The sequence below is a fragment of the Sinohyriopsis cumingii genome, chromosome 13 (genome assembly GCF_028554795.1).
Source record: "Sinohyriopsis cumingii isolate HCF-2022 chromosome 13, ASM2855479v2, whole genome shotgun sequence".
In the NCBI taxonomy this organism is placed as follows: Eukaryota; Metazoa; Mollusca; class Bivalvia; order Unionida; family Unionidae; genus Sinohyriopsis; species Sinohyriopsis cumingii.
This window is the reverse complement of record NC_142973.1, coordinates 39,937,561-39,959,241: the sequence shown is the minus strand read 5'-3', so window position 1 is coordinate 39,959,241 and position 21,681 is coordinate 39,937,561. Positions and strand designations below refer to the sequence as shown.

The following is a 21,681-nucleotide window of genomic DNA, read 5'->3' as shown; positions in this document are numbered from 1 at the left end:
TTGAAAAAAAGTGATATTGGGAAAGGACTTATAAAGTAAAGTACCAAATTTAGCTGAAATGCAGTGATATATAGGGAAAACCCTTATGAATTAAAGTACCAAATTTAGCTGAAATGCAGTGATATAGTGAAGGGCTTATGAAGTAAAGTACCAAATTTAACTGAAATGCAGTGATACATGGAAAGGACCTATGAAGTAAAGTACCAAATTTAGCTGAAATGCAGTGATACAGGGAAAGGACCTATGAAGTAAAGTACCAGATATAGCTGAATTGCAGAGCCACAGGAAAAGGACCTATGAACTAAAGTACCAGATATAGCTGAAATGCAGTGATATAAGAAAAGGACCTATGCTGAAGTAACTAATATATGTATACTTCACAAAGCATAATAATTTCATTAGATCTTTCATACAACATATACCACCTAAAAAAGATTAAATGACATGCATTCCAATGCTTACCTAGTTGGCAAATGAACTGATTCCCATTGTACTTTCTCTCACTACAATGATGTGTAACAATTAGGGGAAGTAACCAGAGTAAAATCTCAGCATGGATAAGGGAGATAATTTCTTATAAGTGGTATTAACTCATTATAATAATTTACATGCTTTATTATTTGAAATTTTATGATTATTATAATTAATAACCGATGACACCCTAACACAACTATACAAATTTTGATCTCTCATTCCTACATAAATGTCCAGATCTTGAATCACACTCCAACTGTCCAAATTTCAAACTCACACTCAAACATAACTGTCCAAATAGTTAATATGGGATAGGAAAGGTTAGAGGAATCTCAGACTAAGCTTATACAAGTTCTGCCACCAAAAATAATTGTGCTGTAACAATATCCCTATCTATCTGATGAGCTCAATAAAAAATTCTGAGTACAGTCTATGACTGACTGGTCCTATTAACCTTGATTAGCTCAGGGATTTTTATAATTACCTTTTGAACTCTGGTAATTATACATCTATACTCCTGATTTGTCTGGAAACAGTTGGAAAAAGTTATTGCAGAGTTTGTGGGTATAATATGGTAGATAGAACAAAAAAAGAATGGATACAAGGTTTGGTTGGTTTAGTTTGGTGCTTTATAGCACAGCAACACAAATAGACAATTTCATGCCAAAGCACCTGGAGTAAGGTGACTTGCCCAAGAACACACTGGCAGCTGGCCTATGCTGATGTGATGGTAGGATTCGAACCCACACTCTTTCGGTTGACCGTAGGGCAGGCTAACTACTGTACCCTCAATATTAGTTGCCTTTTATGACACTGAGGAGAGTGCATCAGGCCTATAATCCTACAAGTGCATTCCTAAATTCCCAAGCCTGCAGGTTGTAAGGATAGAAATAGAAACCAATGAATGACTGTATGCTTAACTTGCACTAGCATTACTAGACATGCTGAAGTATTGATCCTTAAACATTCCAGCACCTTGTGGTGAAAATTTACATGTGATCTTGACATGACTTTAATATGCCTTGCACACACTTTGTAAGTGTAGTGGCCAAATATTCCCTGCTCCCTCATTATAATGCATTGCACAGAGTTTACTGCCTTATAATGAAGTTCATGATGAGTTTAATTTTACAACCAATGAACGAAATGAGATCCATTAACATGCTTGTCTTAAAACAGGGATCATGTTGTAATAAATGGCCTAATAATAGAGACCATGTAGTAATAAATGGCCTTATAAATAGGACTGTGCTGTATAAATCATCAGGCCTTATTATAGGGATTGAGTTGTAATGAAGGGCCTTATAACAGGGACCATGTTGTAATAAATGGCCTTATAATAGGGACTGTGTTGTAATGAAGGGTCTTATAATAGGGACCATGTTGTAATAAATGGTCTTATAATAGGGACTGACTGTTGTCATAAATATTCCCTTATAGTTACTGAATGTTTGTAATGAAGGGCCTTATAACAGGAACCATGTTGTAACGAAAGACCTTATACAATGAACTGTATTGTAATAAATGCCCTTATAGTTACCAAATACTGTATTACTACCTGCAACAATTCAATATTATAGCAATTCCAAGATTCTGCAAACTTTTAGAAAGGATCTATTCTTAAAACCTGAAGCATCAAGATGACACAACTTCAAATACAGGAAAATGGTGCTACTTACTGGAATATCCCTAATAGTATCAATCAAATTTTCATTTTGCAGAATGCACATTTTGTGTATTGATGATAGTTCATTCTGCTAATGATCAGTACCACACAATTCTCAAACGTCAAATAGAACAAATCAGATACTTTCTATATTCATTTATAAGTACTTTATATACTCAAGTCAAATAGAACAAATCAGATACTTTCTATACTCACTTATAAGTACTTTATATACTCAAGTCAAATAGAACAAATCAGATACTTTCTATATTCACTTATAAGTACTTTATATACTCAAGTCAAATATAACAAATCAGATACTTTCTATACTCACTTATAAGTACTTTATATAATCAAGTCAAATAGAACAAATCAGATACTTTCTATGCTCACTTATAAGCACTTTATATACTCAAGTCAAATAGAACAAATCAGATACTTTCTATACTCACTTATAAGTACTTTATATACTCAAGTCAAATAGAGCAAATCAGATACTTTCTATACTCACTAATAGTATCAATCAAATTTTCATTTTGCAGAATGCACATTTTGTGTATTGATGATAGTTCATTCTGCTAATGATCAGTACCACACAATTCTCAAACATCAAATAGAACAAATCAGATACTTTCTATATTCACTTATAAGTACTTTATATACTGAAGTCAAATAGAACAAATCAGATACTTTCTATACTCACTCATCAGTACTTTCTATACTCACTTATAAGTACTTTATATACTCAAGTCAAAACTGCAAACAACAAAGATCCTGATCTGCCATAGCAAAATGCACCTTTAGATTAGGGTCTATGTTGTTTTTTCTAGTCCTAAAAAACTGCACACACTCAGATCTGCTGACACAATATATGCCAGTAGCTCTGGGTCTGTGCAGTTTGCAGTTGGACTCATCATATAAGTGAGTATATAAGGTGGATCCAAGTGTAAACAACATAGACTATGATGTGCCATTGCATAAATTGCCTGCAGATCATGGTCTATATTATTTGTTCTATTGATTACTCCTAACGAACTGCAAAGTAACTGATATGCCAATGCACTTATAAGCGAGTGTACAGGATAAAGTACATAGACACCATATCTTCACACTGTTAGATGATATAAGAACCAACACCATATTCCTGTGATACACAGTTTATTATATATTAGATTATATTTATCTAGACTACCAATTAGCATATTGATGTATGTCAGTCAAACCCTAACACATTCCAATATATATATCTTTCTTGGCATCCGTCCGTCTACGAGAGACAATGGCATAGCTCCAAAGTACGCTTTTGCTTATCCTTCTTTTTAGCTCTCTTTTCAGCTTGCTTTATTCTTCTCTTTTCCTCTGCGTTTTGAACTCCCTGCCTGACAGCTAGACGCCAGCTGGAACGGTTGTTTGCACAGCTCTCCCAGTCGTTGACATTGATGTTTGCTGTCTTCATATCCTTCTTGCAAACATCTTTGTAGCGCAGATGTGGTCGTCCAGTTGGTCGTGCACCTTCTGCTAACTCCCCATATAACAGGTCCTTGGGAATGCGACCTGGGTCCATTCTCTTGACATGGCCGAGCCAGCGAAGGCGCCTCTCGCTGAGTATGGAGAACATGCTGTTCATGTTGGCGCGTTCTAGAACCTCTGTGTTGTGTACTTTGTCCTGCCACTGGATGTGCAGAATGTGCCGCAGACATCTCAGGTGGAAGCTGTTGAGTTTCCTCTCGTGTCTTGCATAGGTGGTCCATGTTTCGCTGCTGTAGAGAAGTGAGCTGAGCACGCACGCTTGGTAGACACGCAGTTTGGTCTTCTCTGTGAGGTTGGGGTTGTTCCAGACCCTCTGGTTAAGTCTGGCCATCACTGCTGCTGCCTTGGCAACCCTGCCGCCCACCTCAGAATCAATGGAGAGTGAGCTGGAGATGTTAGACCCGAGGTATGTGAAGTTCTCGACAACTTCCAAATTGTACCCATCAATGGAGACAGAGGGAGGGGAGTCTGTGTCCTGTGCCATGACATTTGTTTTCTTCAAACTGATGGTCAGTCCAAATTCCTTACATGCATGGGAGAGGCAGCATACCAGCTGCTGAAGTCCATCTTCCGTGTGTGATGTCAAGGCTGCATCGTCGGCAAAGAGCAATTCACGGATGAGTACCTCTGTGACTTTAGTCTTAGCACGGAGACGGGCGATGTTGAACAGCTTGTCGTCAGCCCTGGTATGGATGTACACTCCCTCGCTGCAGTCCTTGAATGCGTACTGGAGAAGCATGGAGAAGAAGATGGCAAAGAGCGTCGGTACAAGGACACAGCCTTGTTTGACTCCGCTAACGACTGGGAATGCTTCAGATGTTGCGCCATTGAAGCACACTGTGCTGTGCATGTTCTCGTGGAACGACATAATGACAGCAAGCAGACGTGGGGGCAGCCGATCTTCTGCAGGAGTCTGAAGAGTCCACTCCGACTAACCATGTCAAACGCCTTCGTCAGGTCTATGAAGGCAATGTAGAGGGGCATCTGCTGCTCGCGACACTTCTCCTGCAGCTGACGTAGTGAGAAGATCATGTCTACAGTTGACCTGCCGGTCGAAATCCACACTGGAATTCTGGGTAGACGCGGGAGGCTAGGATCTGCATGCGTGCCAAGGCAACACGGGCGAAGGCCTTTCCGACGATGCTGAGGAGGGAGATGCCCCGATAGTTGTTGCAGTCGCTATGGTCTCCTTTGTTTTTGTACAAAGTGACGATGTTGGCGTCACGCATGTCCTGTGGGATGTATCCCTGTTCCCAGCAAAGGCAGAGGAGTGTGTGTAGGGGCTGGAGAAGTGCTGGTTTTCCGCTCTTGAGGACTTCAGGCGGAATGCCGTCGCTTCCAGGAGCCTTCCCACAGGCAAGGCAATCGATGGCTTTTCCGAGCTCTTCCAGGGTGGGCTGTGTGTCTAGCTCCTCCATGACAGGCAGGTCTGGAATGGCGTCCAGGGCAGTTCCAGTGACATTGTTTTGGGTTGCATATAGCTCGAGATAGTGCTCAACCCATCGCTGCAGTTGTTTCCCCTGGTCTGTGATGACTTTGCCCGTCTTGGACTTGAGGGGGTTGGTCTTGTAGCTGGGGGGGCCTGTCGCCTTTTTGATACCCTCATACATTCCTCTTGTATCCCCGGTGTCAGCAGCTGTCTGTATACTGTTGCAAAGGTTCAGCCAGTAGGTGTTGGCACAGCGGCGGGCGGTCTTCTGGGCGTTATTCCTTGCAATCCTGAGGGCTTGTAGTGTTCTGGGGCTAGGTGCAGCCTTGTATGCCAGGAGGGCTTTCCTCTTTGCCTCAGTCACGGGCTCCATCTCCTCCCAGTTTGCCTCATACCAGTCGACATTCTTTCGCTCCCTCTTCCCGTAAGCTGTGATGGCTGAATTGTACACAGAGTCACGGATATGGGACCACTTGGAATCAATGGTGTCATCAGGTGTCACTTTGGTGAGGGCTTCCTTCAGTTTGCTGATGAACTGCTGTGTTTTCTCTGGGTTGCTTGCACAGCAGGTGTTGATACGTGGGTGACCCTTCTTCTTGGCGTGGTGCAGCTTCTTGGGTAATATTCGCACCTTGCTGGCCACGAGGGAATGGTCCGTGTCACAATCGGCACTGTGGTAGCTGCGGGTAAGGAGGACACTGGCCAGTTCTGCATGCCTGGTGATGACGAGGTCTAGCTGGTGCCAGTGGCGTGAACGTGGGTGTCTCCACGACACCTGGTGGATCTCCTTGCATTTGAAGAAAGTGTTTGTCACACATAGGCTGTGGGAGCAGCACATCTCCAGCAGTCGCTGACCATTCTCGTTGATCTTGCCCCTTCCGTAAAAGCCGAGACAGGTGGACCAGGCCTCATGGTCAGCTCCCACTCTAGCATTGAAGTCTCCTAGTAAGTAAAGGCTTTCATTGTTGGGGATACTGGATATTGCCTGATCCAGAGCCTCATAAAACTTGTCTTTCTCCTCGTAGGTGGAGTAGAGGGTTGGGGCGTACACACTAAAGATGTTGACCGGGCCTAAGGATGTTGACAGCCGGAGGGCAAGGATTCTCTCAGTACCTGATGATGGAGGTTCAATGAAGGCGATTAGCGTGTTCTTGACGGCAAAGCCTACACCATGCTGCCTAGGTTCATCCAAGGGCTTCCCCTGCCAAAAGAATGTGTAATTGGCTTCCCTGATGGTGCCGCTGTCAGCCAGTCGGGTCTCCTGGAGGCAGGCAATGTCGATGTTCAGTCGGGAGAGTTCTCTGTCAATGACGGTAGTCTTCCGTGCATCGTCGATCTGCTATAGGTCAGTGGTCAATCCAGGACACATGGTCCTGATGTTCCAGGTTGCAAAACGAAGAGTTGGAGTCTTTTTATTTCTTCTTTTAGTCTTTCCTGGTGCAGAGTTTTGTGGCCCACTTGTCGAGATGGTTCTCTAAGCTCCACGCACCCAGTGAAGCAGGCAGGCCATGGCGGGCAGCACCTTACTGACTGGGGGCTGCCCAGCTTGAGGCGGGCGGTAGCTGTCCAGTGAGACCTGATGATCTCTCCCACTGTCAGAAGTAACCCCTGGCGCCAAGCTCTACGCCAATCGAGCTTTGACTTAGAACCGGTAAACTGCTACTTCTCGTGTTGTGCCGACGCCGTACGACGACGCTGGAGTGTCCTCTCCAGTGGAGCTATGAAGCCTGGGCAGGGTGGTATGGAGAATCAGCTGTTGCCCATGCAGTAGATCCCCCCTCTCCACGCAGCTGGTGTGCCCAAGGGAACGACGAATGCCGATACAGCTTGGCACCAACGGCGTCGCAGGAGTTGCCGGAATGACGTTGAAGTCAATGTCATACCGCCTTAGGGACTCCATCTCCGGATTTTCTGTCGGGGTTTACTCCCTTAGCCTTTCCCATGAGTGGGTATAGCCACAAGGCAGCTGAGGTTTGGAATCGGAGTTTTCCTTCTCCTAGATGAGCTACCATCCAAGGTTTACGAGTCCCATCTACCCGAAGCAACTGGTTTTAAGGCGCCAGTGGGCCGCCTTCACCCCTTCTCCTGTTAGTAGAAAACATGGTCTGCCGGGCTTCAAATCTAAGCCACTCACGAAGGCCAGGAGCTGGATTTTAGTTGACAGAGGCAGTAAGAGACGCAGGCCGTATGGGGCATTTTGGAGGATTGGGGCGCTTGTCTCCCACACCCACCCCAGGCAATGTCAACCTTAGACCAACAAATACTATTATTGTGAAAGGCAACAATTTACAAGAAGGTTGTATATTTGGGACTAATGAATGTTGCCTAGCCAACTGCCATAACAAATTCAAATCACCAAAATTATATTTCAAACTTTTTTCAAATAATTTCAGTACAAAATAAAAATGTAAGGCTAATGTAAACATTAACATAAATATTCTGATTTATATGATGTGCTACGATAATGAGTACACATTGTTATATCTATTCTAGCAACAGGTCAATACAACCATGTAATAAAATGGAATCCATGACCATATATGCCTTAACTGGAACCATGTTATAATGAACCTCATTGTTGTTGTTGTTGTTATGGGGTTTAATTCCATTTTCAGCACAAGATAGGCTATACATGGCAGCCAGTATCAATGGTGGAGGAAGAACCTGGAAATACCATGGAAAGAATCATCCACTGACCCACGAGAAACTACTGGCAACTTTTCTCATGTACCCACATTGGCTGAGCCTGAGACTCGAACCCATGCAGAGTTGAGATGGCAGTGATCCGAAACAGTTAGTGCTTTAGATCACTTGGCCACTTGGGGCCCCAAAGGACCTCGTAATGAGAGAGTGCTGGACTTCAAATGATTCTAACCGATTGTGGTACTGACAGTACATTATGGTCATTGATAATAAAAACATTTAATAAACTGTCACTAAAACAAAAAAATATTCTTAGTTTGTATAACTTCCATCAAAAATTGATGAAGTCCAAACCATTTCAAAGCTGTTTTTGAAACAATCATTATAAATGTGCAGGAAAGCATATGGTGTAATGTCTTCACACAAAAGTCATAGTGGTCATTTATACTGTGACTGTGTAACCTCAGCTTTAAACATTTTAAAGGGGCCAATTATATACTGAAAGTGAATTTTTGGACTCATTTGGTGTGGCTGTGTAACCTCAGAATTAAACATTTTAAAGGGGCCAATTATATACTGAAAGTGAATTTTTGGACTCATTTGGTGTGGCTGTGTAACCTCAGCATTAAACATTTTAAAGGGGCCAATTATATACTGAAAGTGAATTTTTGGACTCATTTGGTGTGGCTGTGTAACCTCAGCATTAAACATTTTAAAGGGGCCAATTATATACTGAAAGTGAATTTTTGGTCTCATTTGGTGTGGCTGTGTAACCTCAGCATTAAACATTTTAAAGGGGCCAATTATATACTTAAAGTGAATTTTTGGACTCATTTGGTGTGGCTGTGTAACCTCAGCATTAAACATTTTAAAGGGGCCAATTATATACTGAAAGTGAATGTTTGGATTCATTTGGTGTGACTGTGTAACCTCAGCTTTAAACATTTTAAAGGGGACAATGTTATACTGAAAGTAAAGTTTCAGAAACCATAATAAATAAATTCTTTGTTCCAGTGGCAATTGATTCAGTATTTTTACCTATTTTTTATTACCATAATGTAATGTAGGTATGATTTGCAGCTAAAATTAATGACAATGTATATTCTTACCGAGCTCATTTGACATGGTATGTCTAAAATATATGGTGTAACAATTAAATGTTTGAGTATGAACCTTAATAATTTCACTTGCAAACAGAGTCATCTTAGACTCTTGAACGAACAAACTTTGGCATTGTAATGACTGTCATAGCTTTCAGGTTCAACTGCATAAAAATCAAAAGAAAAATAATTTACAGTTCTAGCACAATGGTGTATATGAAAAGATTTACAGAAAAATACTAAAATAAAACAAAATAAAAACCTGAAGAAATCAATGAAGGTTGAAAATCTTTGCTCCTGTTCTTTTTAAAGATTTTACAAACACCCTTTATTCTCTTTTTAACCAATGAAAGTAGACTGGTTATAAATATGATGTAAAGTACATGACTTGTCTTCAGTAAAATCAAAAGGACTTATCACCCTTCTTCTCCCTTCTTGAATCACTTGCTTAGAAGATTGTTACTAGTTCTTATATGTAAAATGACCAATAGTTTTTTTTTCTTCTGATGTATCAATAATAATAATAATAATAATAATAATATGAACCTTATGTGCAGCCATGACTCAAGTGAGAACACTCTTCACTGACACAAGCATACCAGCTTATGAACCTTTAAGTGCAGCCATGACTCCAGTGAGAACACTCTACATTGTCACAAAATAGACCGACAGTAGTTACTTCCCTTGATCAACACTACAATTATCCAATGCCCATCTTACCTGTGACAGTGTGGTGACTCACTCGAGTTAGAAGGAAGCATCACTGGTTTATCTGCACTAAAAATAACAGTAATATAAACAGTATGATAAAATCTACTCTACTGTAGACTCCATAACCAAAGATTCATAAATGTGATGATGTTGATGTAGATGGTAATAATAATCATAATAATCTTACACATAAACACCCATATTTGACTTTCCGTGTGTTAAGCATACCAAACAAAAGGTCTCAGGTTCAAAATTCATGGTGGCATACCGATTTTTTCAAACCTTTTCTTTATATATTTATGTTCAGACTCTTATGAAATTGCTCATACCAATTTTTTACTTTTTTTAAAAACTTTTTTAATTTTTAGCTTGAAACTTTTGTTTAACACTCATGTCCAAGGAGGGGCAATAACTATTGATATTAATAATCATTGTCATCACAACAAAATTACTGGTGATGCCATACTAAATGGGGTTGGGGGATGGTGGGGTAAACAAAGCAATAATTTATTTGCACATTCTAGAAAAATGAAGTTAGATTTTCATCCGACTGCTCCAGTGGCCAAAGTGTTTCGAGCATCTGCCTCAGATGCATGAGGTTGTGGGTTCAAACCCTGAATGAGTCATACCAAAGCCTTATAAAACAATCAGTGTTAGGATAATGTGACTGAGTGGGATATGATACAACATGTCTGCGGCATGATGCCCCATAGACATCACTATAAACTGCCACACTGCAGACATCATAGAGATATGACTGAAATTTTTTAAAGCTACATTAAAAATCCAATTCACACACACATACACACACAGATTTTCATTCAATTCAAAATCAAAATACAAGTATCTCTTCTCTTATAACAAATAGTTATTTATACAGTTTTACATGATCGACACTGACAGTTATAAATTTTAAGCTGTTTTCTTCATGCAAGATGGGACAAAAAAACCAGGGTAAGCATAGTCAAGCTGAAGTCCACTACATGTCCTTAACCATGTGTGAATCTTTAGCTCCCTCTCCTGGGATACCCATGTGGGATCAAAATATCACTGTACTATAACTTAAGTTACAGTGACATTTTCAAGTAATTTTGACACAACTATGATCATCAAGAAGGATACATTATATGCATCAAGAAGGATACATTATATGCATCAAGAAGGATACATTATATGTATCAAGAAGGATACATTATATGCATCAGAACTGTATAGATCAATAGTAAGAGGTGTTTTGGGTCAGGGGGTGGGGGTGTATCTAAACTGCAATGGTAAACTATCAACATGTACTATTTCAGATATAGTATTCCTTCATTATAATGCTGTTCATGAGAGCCATAAAGTGGACAGCCTTGTAGATGAGGTTTCCTGATACTGAGGTGTTTTTGTACATGCTATTAAATCAAGAAATGGGATCCATGATGATACCTGCCTAATAAAAAGAAATGCCACCTACCAAGGTCCCTTATTGCGAGGGAATACCATACATCAAAAATAGCATGATTAAAGTTGAGTACAATTCTCAGATGACCACTTTAAACCAATAGACGACTGTGAATGATCGATTTTGTTACCTCAGACAACACATATAAGATTGCTGTTATATATATGGGTAAATAGTGCAGGTATCAGACAAAGAATATTGCCAGGCATCAATTACCATAATTAGTACCTTTCTTGTAGGTAATTTCTCAAGATAGGTAACTTAACCATAGCCAAGGCTTTCAAAAGGCAGTTGCCCCAATATGATAGGATCAACAGAACACATGGCTAGTAAAAGATGATAATAGCATAGATAATGTTACCCTTTTCTGAAAAAATTATTTTTCCCATTAGAATAATATTGCATATTTAATAAAAAGCACTATTTATTCACAGAAAAATGTACATAAACATTTCTTGTAATTTTACCTGAATATAAAATAACAATGTAAAACAATACAATTCACCAAGAAAGTATCTTACAGTCTGACATATTGTGCTAGTTTTACTTAAGGAAACAGTTATTATACTTTGTGTAATCAAGTATAACTAAATCTACCTCAGCATTCATCTCCATAAAAAGTAGTGCTGACGATCTGTGGAACAGGAAGAATAAACAGAACTGCACACAAAGTCTAAGAATGTTTATCATATATATTCACTTATAAGTTTAGTCCAGCAGCAAACAACAAAGATCCTGTTTTACTACTACATAATGCACTGGCAGATCAGTGTATATAATCTGTTCTACTTATCACTCCTAATAGACTGTAAAGACCCAGACCTGCCAGTGCATCATTCAATAACATATCTGGGTTTTGCAGTTTGCAGTTGGAATTAACTTATAAGCAAGTCTACATGGTAGCTTTAATTCTGGGATTGCCTTAGATATTATATTTGATTATAATCCATGATACACAAAATAAAAAAAATATCATCTGCACTTGCTTATAAGTCGAGTCCAACTGCAAACTGCACAGACCCAGATCTACTGATGTATAATACACTGGCAGATTTAGGTCTGTGCAGTTTATTAGGAGTAATCAGTATAATAAACAACACAGATTCTGATCTGCAGGCTCATTATGATATGGCAGATCAGGATCTTTGATGTCTGCAGTTTGACTTGACTTGTGAGCACATATGGCATGTCTGCAACATGTTGAACATTCAGAGAAAAGTGTTTGTATTTGGTTATCACAAATCATAATCAAATTCTTGTTCATTTAACTTTTCAACCAATTTTCGAATAGCTTGATTAATCATCATATTACTAAACTAAAAGAACCTTCTCGTAAAAGATATTGCTCACAAGCCTCTCTTATTTTACTAAATAATTTTACCTTAGTTTAAAGGGCACTGCTCATAAAGGACAATGTTTACTTGGTTTTTTAATAACTGACATATCATTTTACTTCAATATAAAGCACATATATCCATAAGGGACACTGCTGAGATTAGAAATATAGTGTCAACTGATATATCATTTACCACAATATAAATTATATCTGCCCATAAAAGACTCTGTTAAGAAGTTCCTGTTAAATGAGATTTCTGAAAATCTTATTTCATCACTTCTTTGTTTTCTAAATATTCAGTGTGCAGCGGTCATAAAATAATGAACTCTCCAAAAATGAGCTTTGTTTTCTTTACCCTGGAGGAAATTCAGAGGATTTTGAGCTCAGATCTGAGAAATTCCTATATTTTTTTATCATGAATAAAAATACTTCAAGTGTATGATTTTGAAAGTAAAATGTTCATTCTTAAACAAACCATTTATGACTACTTCATGCAAATGTCTCGGTGCTCTCAAATAAATCATGAGCAAGATATTTCTAAAGCTTGGTTTATGGAAAAAATGCAAAAAATTTAGTTAGACTCGGGCCAGGTCCCATTTTCAGTAAGATGTTACATGTTCAGGCTCGAATAAACAGTAACAAAAAAAAAAGAGTGAAAACAACAAGCTTTGACAAATTTAACAAATAATTTAATTTCCTGGAAAAACGCTGTAAAATTGAAAAAATAAGAACTTACGGTTTTAAGAATGAAATCCAAAAATAATCCAAGAATAATCCACAAATTAAATTTTAGAATCCTAATAATGAAATGTTCTAATGAATACAAGTTCGAGTCCTGATGAAAATTCCAAAATGGAAGGCAATGACGTATACTGTAGTAGCCTTTATGGTGTTGTATCATCTACAGTTCTATTTTATTCCACAGTCAATAATATTCCAGTGTTTGAATTTACATATAAAATTTAAATAAATGTCTTTCTCCAATAATTCTGTGAGAGCACTCAAATATTTCCAGGAAAAAGAACTAATCTTTTAGAAACCAAATAATTCGAATAAAAATTAAAAAGTAATTCCCAAACTGGTCACAAACACACTTTCCAGTGTAAAGAAAAAGCCCAAACTGAGAAATATCACTATAAACAAAGGTTATACAGTATTTACGTCTAAAAGCACATAGTCCCAGTATGACCTTGACAAAAACCAATCATTTTACTCTAAGAATAAGAAAAAAATAAAATGTTTACTTCTCTCACTGATTTCCAAATCAAGGTCAGCAACTAAGTCAGAAATAGAAACAGTGTTTAGATTATTAGGTATTTATGAAAAGATTCAGGTCAAACTGAATTTTCTGGAAAATATAAAATTACTAGTAAACAAAAATTATATTACATTGACATGTAATGAAATTAAAAATAAAAAATTTTCAACTTACAGACAATTAAATTAAATCAAATATAAATCAAATCAAATATACATAACAAAGAACTGCAACATTTCTCCCAAGATTTTTATCTTGTTTATGATACTTTATACAGTGCCAATAAATATGATGTGGAGATATTGAAAAAGATGCAAAATCGCCAAGGGTGAAACAACTCACTGATGTATCAATACATATATAATTGTATACACACATCAATATTAAAGACAGGATTGATACAAAACAATATTTACCTAGATTTGTTTTGGGCAGCTATAAAGAATTGTTAGTTATTAGCATATGTATTACTTAAGTGTATACATATGTATGTATGTACGTACGTATGTATGTATGTATGTATGTATGTATGTATGTCTGTCTGTTTGTATGTATATATGTATGTATATATGTATGTATTGTTTCATAGGTTGTGTATTAATATACATACTGATAAGTGGAACAGACATATCATTTAAGACCCCAAAAATCACATTGAAACCATTTTATTCTCAAAGGAGTTGATGAATTAATAAAATCTGAGAAAATAATTTAAAAATTTCCTTAGTGATAAGGCAATAATCCTTAAAGAACATTCAAGATTTGATGACTGTACTGTATTGTCATCCTTGAAGCCTGATGAATATTCAATGAAAAACAGTAATTGTTACCGCTGCAGCAATAAGAAAAATATTCAAAAACCTCAATATTAGAAGAAATCTTTGAGATGTTTAGTGATACTGCGACCAGATTTAGCATAAAACTCGACTCACATATCATCCAGAAAATGGCTCATCTTCAGCAAACTGATTCATAATATCCAATGATATACATGCCATGTACATATAGTGTCGGGTGCATATTTCAATTAAATAATCGTGTTCACCAGACAGAAGGTGATCACAGCCAATCATGTCATTTAATTTATGACAAAAATGTATATTTAAACCAAAGCCATAGTTTTTGATGACTCAGGATGTATAGGAAAATATTTAATTTACCCCTAGTAACATTGAATTTTTAATCCCATGCTTAACTGAAGTGCTTACAACAACCTAAACAAACCAATTCAATCCATTTTCTTATCAGTCAAGGCCATTTGTCAGAACTTCCAAGGTTTGGGTTTGCTTTGAATGCTAACAACTAATATGCTTTGAATAACTCTGTCAATGACAACTAATAACGAATTCCTACCAATTTCACAAACTACTGCAAACTGTAGTCTGAATGGTAAAGCAAATGGTTCTATATTACGTTAAAAGAAAACTTTGAATACATGTAAAAATTTAAGTGAAAAGAATTCCTTATATTATAGTCCCGAGGCCTATTTCTGTTTCATTATCAATTAGCCACATGAAATGAGCAATGCACATGTAGCAAATGTTGAATTGCTGGGTGATTATGTAATTTCTTCTGTGAATTTCTTTCTACATGATGTAGTGTCATTTTACATGTATAAAATTTGACATGATGTAGTGTCATTTTACATGTATGAAATTTGACATGATGTAGTGTCATTCTACATGTATGAAATTCTACATGATGTAGTGTCATTTTACATGTATAAAATTTGACATGATGTAGTGTCATTTTACATGTATGAAATTTGACATGATGTAGTGTCATTCTACATGTATGAAATTCTACATGATGTAGTGTCATTCTACATGTATGAAATTCTACATGATGTAGTGTCATTTTACATGTATGAAATTCTACATGATGTAGTGTCATTTTACATGTATGAAATTCTACATGATGTAGTGTCATTTTACATGTATGAAATTTGACATGATGTAGTGTCATTTTACATGTATGAAATTCTACATGATGTAGTGTCATTTTACATGTATGAAATTCTACATGATGTAGTGTCATTTTACATGTATGAAATTTGACATGATGTAGTGTCATTCTACATGTATGAAATTCTACATGATATAGTGTCATTCTACATGTATGAAATTCTACATGATGTAGTGTCATTTTACATGTATGAAATTCTACATGATGTAGTGTCATTTTACATGTATGAAATTCTACATGATGTAGTGTCATTTTACATGTATGAAATTTGACATGATGTAGTGTCATTTTACATGTATGAAATTCTACATGATGTAGTGTCATTTTACATGTATGAAATTCTACATGATGTAGTGTCATTTTACATGTATGAAATTTGACATGATGTAGTGTCATTTTACATGTATGAAATTCTACATGATGTAGTGTCATTTTACATGTATGAAATTCTACATGATGTAGTGTCATTTTACATGTATGAAATTTGACATGATGTAGTGTCATTCTACATGTATGAAATTCTACATGATGTAGTGTCATTTTACATGTATGAAATTCTACATGATGTAGTGTCATTTTACATGTATGAAATTCTACATGATGTAGTGTCATTTTACATGTATGAAATTTGACATGATGTAGTGTCATTTTACATGTATGAAATTCTATGCAGCATATGTAATTTTGAAAAGCAAAGTGTATTCAGATGATAATGAAAACAAATATTAGATTAATTTCTTCTCTGATGTCAGACTATGGGGGGGGTGCACATTACCATTTTCAGCAAAATCAGAGGGAGGAATCATATCCATCTGACTTTCCCCTTGCCATGCATTTGTATTCAAAGTGAATATATGTGACTCTGAAATGAACTGACATTTGATTTTATAAAGTGTCTCTTAGTTGGGTTTTAGCTACAGTAACAGCATGGGAAATAATACAGAACTCTCCAGACATGCAAAACTGCTCTTATGCTTTCCTCATGGATAATACCCTCCCTATGACAGTCCCTCTTCTCAGGTTTCCAGTTCGAGCATGTGATCACTTGGATGGTGGATCACATTGTAAATCTGCACTGCACTGCTTCTAACCATAACAAAACATTCCTCAAAGTTTGAAATTTCTATCTTAACTGCTACAAAAAAATAAAAGATCATGCACCTGGGACCACCACAAATTTGCACTTAGTGAAACAACACCCCAGCTGAAATTCGCCTTTGGCACACACACCCCATAATATATTGCAAACTCCATAAAATGGTAGACAGCATCTCCTGGACTTGGCACCCATGTTGTCTGCACCTCGTGATCACCCTGCATGCGCCCCTTCACACACCAATGCATTAATAGCAAAATGGGCAGATTCATGTACATGTGGTCCAAGTAATTTGACTCCAAAAGTGTACAGGTATGTTGGAATGCATTCTGGATATTTGGCTGCTTTTGAAATGCAAGGTTTTTATAAAAATGAGTTGGTTATCTGTGCCATAGATTCAGAGTTTATTAGTAATATAGGGCATGCTGCCATAGCCTCTCTGTCACCATGGTTTCTATGGACTTGGTGTGGACACTGAACATTTGCATCTGCACATTTGTATTTTAGAATTATAGGAGTCAAACATTTGAACTGTGATACCACTGATGGAAAATTAGACCAGGCAATCACTTGCAGATGACACAAGATATATTTCATAAACCTCACAAAAATGTATATAATAAATTTATTCACTTTTACAATCACAAATCAATGTAATAAAATATTTAAAAAATTTAAAAACTTGTTTAATTGTTTTAATAAATAAATAATAAAATAAATAAATAAATAAAGAAAGAAAGAAAGAAAGAAAGAAAGAAAGAAAGTAAGAAAGAAAGAATCTTAGCTTTACATCAATAATTAGAGAGGTATGTGTTTATAGGTATGAAAGATTTAACAAATAAGAAAGTTTACATTTAAATTAAATCTGTCCCCTCCCAAATAGATTCAATGTTCAATTTGATTTTATAAAGAGTTATGATAAAAACCATTAATCTCGAGTAGTATGTATACACACTATATACATTCTTATTATTCATATACTCTTGAATTGGCTTTCAACACAACCATGCTAAGCTACTGACAAAACCCCCCAACAGCTGTTATGCTACACACTGAAAGTGATATACCAGGTAAACAGTGAACTCACCTCTGCCACTCTTCCATCACAATAGAAACTCCAACCAATACAAAAGACCATTAAATTCAATCCAATAAAACTTGATCACTACTTTCTCTGCTCAACTCTGTTAACTTATTAACCAAAGGGAGACAACCCTTGGTAGTTACCGTTGAGAAGTAAACAAACGGCAATCTTAATAGTGGGTTCATTGTGCCCGTCCTGTTATGTACTTCATGTAATTACAGGCCTGTCTGAGCCACATAGATTGAGCTTTTGATATTCAGGTAGATCACTCAATGATAATAAATGGAATCTATATAAAATATTGTCATGGCTCAGCCAGTTTCATAGAATTCAATAGTGGAAAATCGACTATTAGGCCTACTCCATGATTATGAAGGCAGATATATGACACTATGCCATCTCAAATGCTGGCATTATCAGTTAAGTTAGGAATATTTTCTTAGAGCACATGTATACCTGCCATTAGATAAAGAATGCTGATATTAGATAGTTATATATTAATATCAAATGATTATATGAACTACATGTAAATGGCATCTGTGTCAATCAAATCTGTAACAAGTAACCGCAATTTTGAGGAGACCGCCTCTACCCCACCCGACAAACAATCACAAGACAAACAACACATTCAGAACGAATGCTCACAGTAATTCTGTACTAACTCAGACATGTCAACATCTTTGCAATTAGCTTAATTAAATTAAAATCAAAAGACTCGCACTGTGCAAACTCCGTAAATCTGCCCAGCAATATTCAGAGCTGTGGAGATGTACCGTCAAATATGAACCCTATATTCTTCGCGCATTTTTCGCTATGAATATCGAATGGTGATTTAAAAACTTCAGAAACTTCCTTCACAAAAGTGAGCTTTTTTCGGTGAGAACATATTTGTAATAAAATAAGGCATATAATAAAAATTAAGCCAGTTAGTGATATTTTGTCTAGGACATGTTTATTACAAATCAAGAAATTCTGAAGCATTAAGACTAGTTCAGTCAAAATCTGTGGTTTTTGGAAATACAGCTAAAAACCGAGTTATGTAATTTTTAGAGTTATCATGCTCCCATAGAAAACACTTCACGATTACGCTGGTGCTTGCAAACTTAGACTAATTTGCAACTTAAAGCTTTTAGTTTGGTTACTCACCAATTTTTTTTACAAGTTACAAAGTCAAGTGATGAAAACCGGAATAACTCGTTAGATAAATTACGAACTTAAAGCAAGCATTATAGCAACCATTATAATGGTATTTGCTTCAGAAATGCAGTAATTTCATAAGATGCTGATGATAATGTTCTTGGCATGTAGGAATATTTTCTGTCAAACATAACCAACCGTAATGTACACCAACTATTATTCAGTAAGTTTCAGATATATTCATATCCTCATTTACATAAGTATGAACCATTTTAAAGGATATAAAATTATGTTTTTATAAAGTTATTAAACATGACTGAGACACTAGGCTGCTTCCATTGTCATATATCAATCTGTTAATTTACTTTTACATGTAAACATGAAATAGTACATTCAGGCCAAGCACTTTCATTCTTTCAATCTTTAAAGTTTCTTTATACATATAAACTACGATCTTGTGCAAATTTATTTTGAGTTACGCCTTAAAACTGTAACAACAATCCAGTAGTAGACCCTAGAACGCAGTGGACCACGTTTCTTGATTTATAAAATCTAATTTATACCGAACACCTCCCACTACTTATTACCAGTCGATGATTTGTGTTGCTGATATTACATGATTGTGCAAATCAAAGCGTGCACAGTTTTCGACTAACGCCACGATTAGAATGATTGTGCAAAGCAAAGCGTGCACAGTTTTCGACTAACGCCACGATTAGACGCTCATAAGGCGAGCGGGGTGAACAACGAACTGTATCGACTATCAATCAGTTTCAGTGAATTGTCGTCAGTGCCAACTCAACAACATACAGATTTCTCCGTTTTATGGGTGGTTTTACAACACTTGAAAAGCTTGATTAAAACTCTAGCATATACTGAAGTTCCTAAGATAGTGTATCTGTTGTTTCACAGAACAGATGTGAAAAAGTCAACTTGCAAGATGTTTTAGACACATACATTGACTGCCGAACCGTCGGTATAGGAAGAAAAAATTAATTGAAACTTTTTCGGCAGGAATAGGTATCAGTAATCTAAACGATACCAACCACACCAAACGCTATTTATAAAGGAACAAAGGCGCACACTGGACGTCGTCGTCGTAGTTGTTGTTTTGGGGTTTAGCACCATTTTGCAGCGTATGATAGGCTATATATGGCGGTCAGTATAACTGGTGGATAAAAAAAAGAAAAAAAAAACACCCACGGGAAGGTAATGGTAGTTTTCTCGCATATCCACGTTGGCCGAGCCCGAGACTCGAACCCATGCAGACAAAGATGAGATGAAAGTGATCGGTAAATGCAAGCGCTTTATAGCACTCGGCCACCCTGAGTGAGTAACTATATAATGTCTTACAGAGATCGAAACCATCACCAACAATGCCAAAGAACCATAGACAAAGAAATTTAAAACCATTATACAATTTATGGAGTCAACGACAAACTTGGCTTTTTCACAATCTACGATTTGTGTATCGGGCTTTTCGCTGGGCATTTCTAATGATCGTCAAATGCTTACTGGTTGTGAATGTTATTTTCTCATATATTTTACATGTGTCACCTTAGAAGCCGCTATGGTTCAGTGGTTATAGTTCTGGATTCGCAACGGAAAGAGCACTGGTTCGATTACTACCATCTGATCAGCCCGTGTCATCTACTGTGGTGTTACCTTTGGCAAGGCACTTTAATCCAATTGCATCGGGACTATAAAAAAACATTACTACGTTTGCTGCTGTGTCGAAAACACAAAAGAAAACCAAACAGTTGTCACTATGTCACAATGGTGTTCTTAAAATCGACATGTAAGATTTAACATAAGGTATATCTGTAACCATGTTATTCAACAATGTTGTGTGTTTTTCATATACATCTCGTTATTAAAATACGTTTATCTGCTTTACAGTACGTGTTAATAAGCTTCGCTGAGAAATGCATCTCGATATAAGCAAAGATTTGATTTTCAGAAACAACTTCCCTGGCATATCTTTCTTTATATTTACCTGTTTGTAAGTTGTAGCATGTATGTCTGTTTTCCGAAACATCCTGCAAACTCTACAAAACATGATTTTCCTAATTACTGACGCTTTACAAAGAGAATAAAGCAAGAAATTATCAGATTTTGCAAGGAAATCGTCAGATTTTTCGAAATCATATGTTATATTCGAACCATTCCTTTAAATATTCTGCATAACATAACATTCATGTGGAAAGATAATGAGTAATGGTTCGTATTTGATCTGTCTATCATCTTTTTAAAAAAATATTATATTTTCACTTGGTGAATTATTATTGGTCTAGAACTTGAGACCTGTAAAATGTCTCAGCTTTCTTTCTTAGACGCTATGACACAAATACATCCTACTGAACGTGGTTGCTATAGGTTAAGTTTTCGCTACTAGCGAAATGTCGTACAAAGATCGGAGTAGAAATCACTTAAAGCTAATTTATGGCTAAGCGTCTCCACGACAGCAACATTGATCCGTAGGCCTACTGAGTGCATTTTTAGACCGATAAATCTGTCCCAATAACGACATTTCTATTTTGATGATAACAACCATCACAATAAAAATATCGTTATCGGAACAGATTTATCGATCATAGTAAATTTGATCTGTCAGGTCAACTACCTTAATCACATTTTATTAAATTTACACTTTATTTACCCCCCCCCCCCATTGAATTTTGACCTTTACTTATCTATTTTTTTTTTTAAACTTCCTTCCGTCAGCATCTTAAGTGTACAAAGAGACATAAGTGGCCTGATTTGTCGCAGCCAAAGCCAAACACGAGAGTAGTTGGCCACGAAATCTGG

General features: G+C 36.8%; 1 protein-coding gene across 1 annotated transcript in view; it reads right to left on the bottom strand.

The window, feature by feature from the left end:
- LOC149785261 (lamin-B2.L-like) overlaps window positions 1-17,831 on the bottom strand; it is a 136,578-nt gene extending 118,747 nt beyond the window's left edge. Inside the window, exon 1 of the mRNA XM_089979115.1 lies at window positions 17,740-17,831. Within this exon, the coding sequence (XP_089835241.1) occupies window positions 17,740-17,756 (17 nt within the window). The 5' untranslated portion in view covers window positions 17,757-17,831. The remainder of the gene's footprint in view (window positions 1-17,739) is intronic.
- Window positions 17,832-21,681: the final 3,850 nt, after the last annotated feature.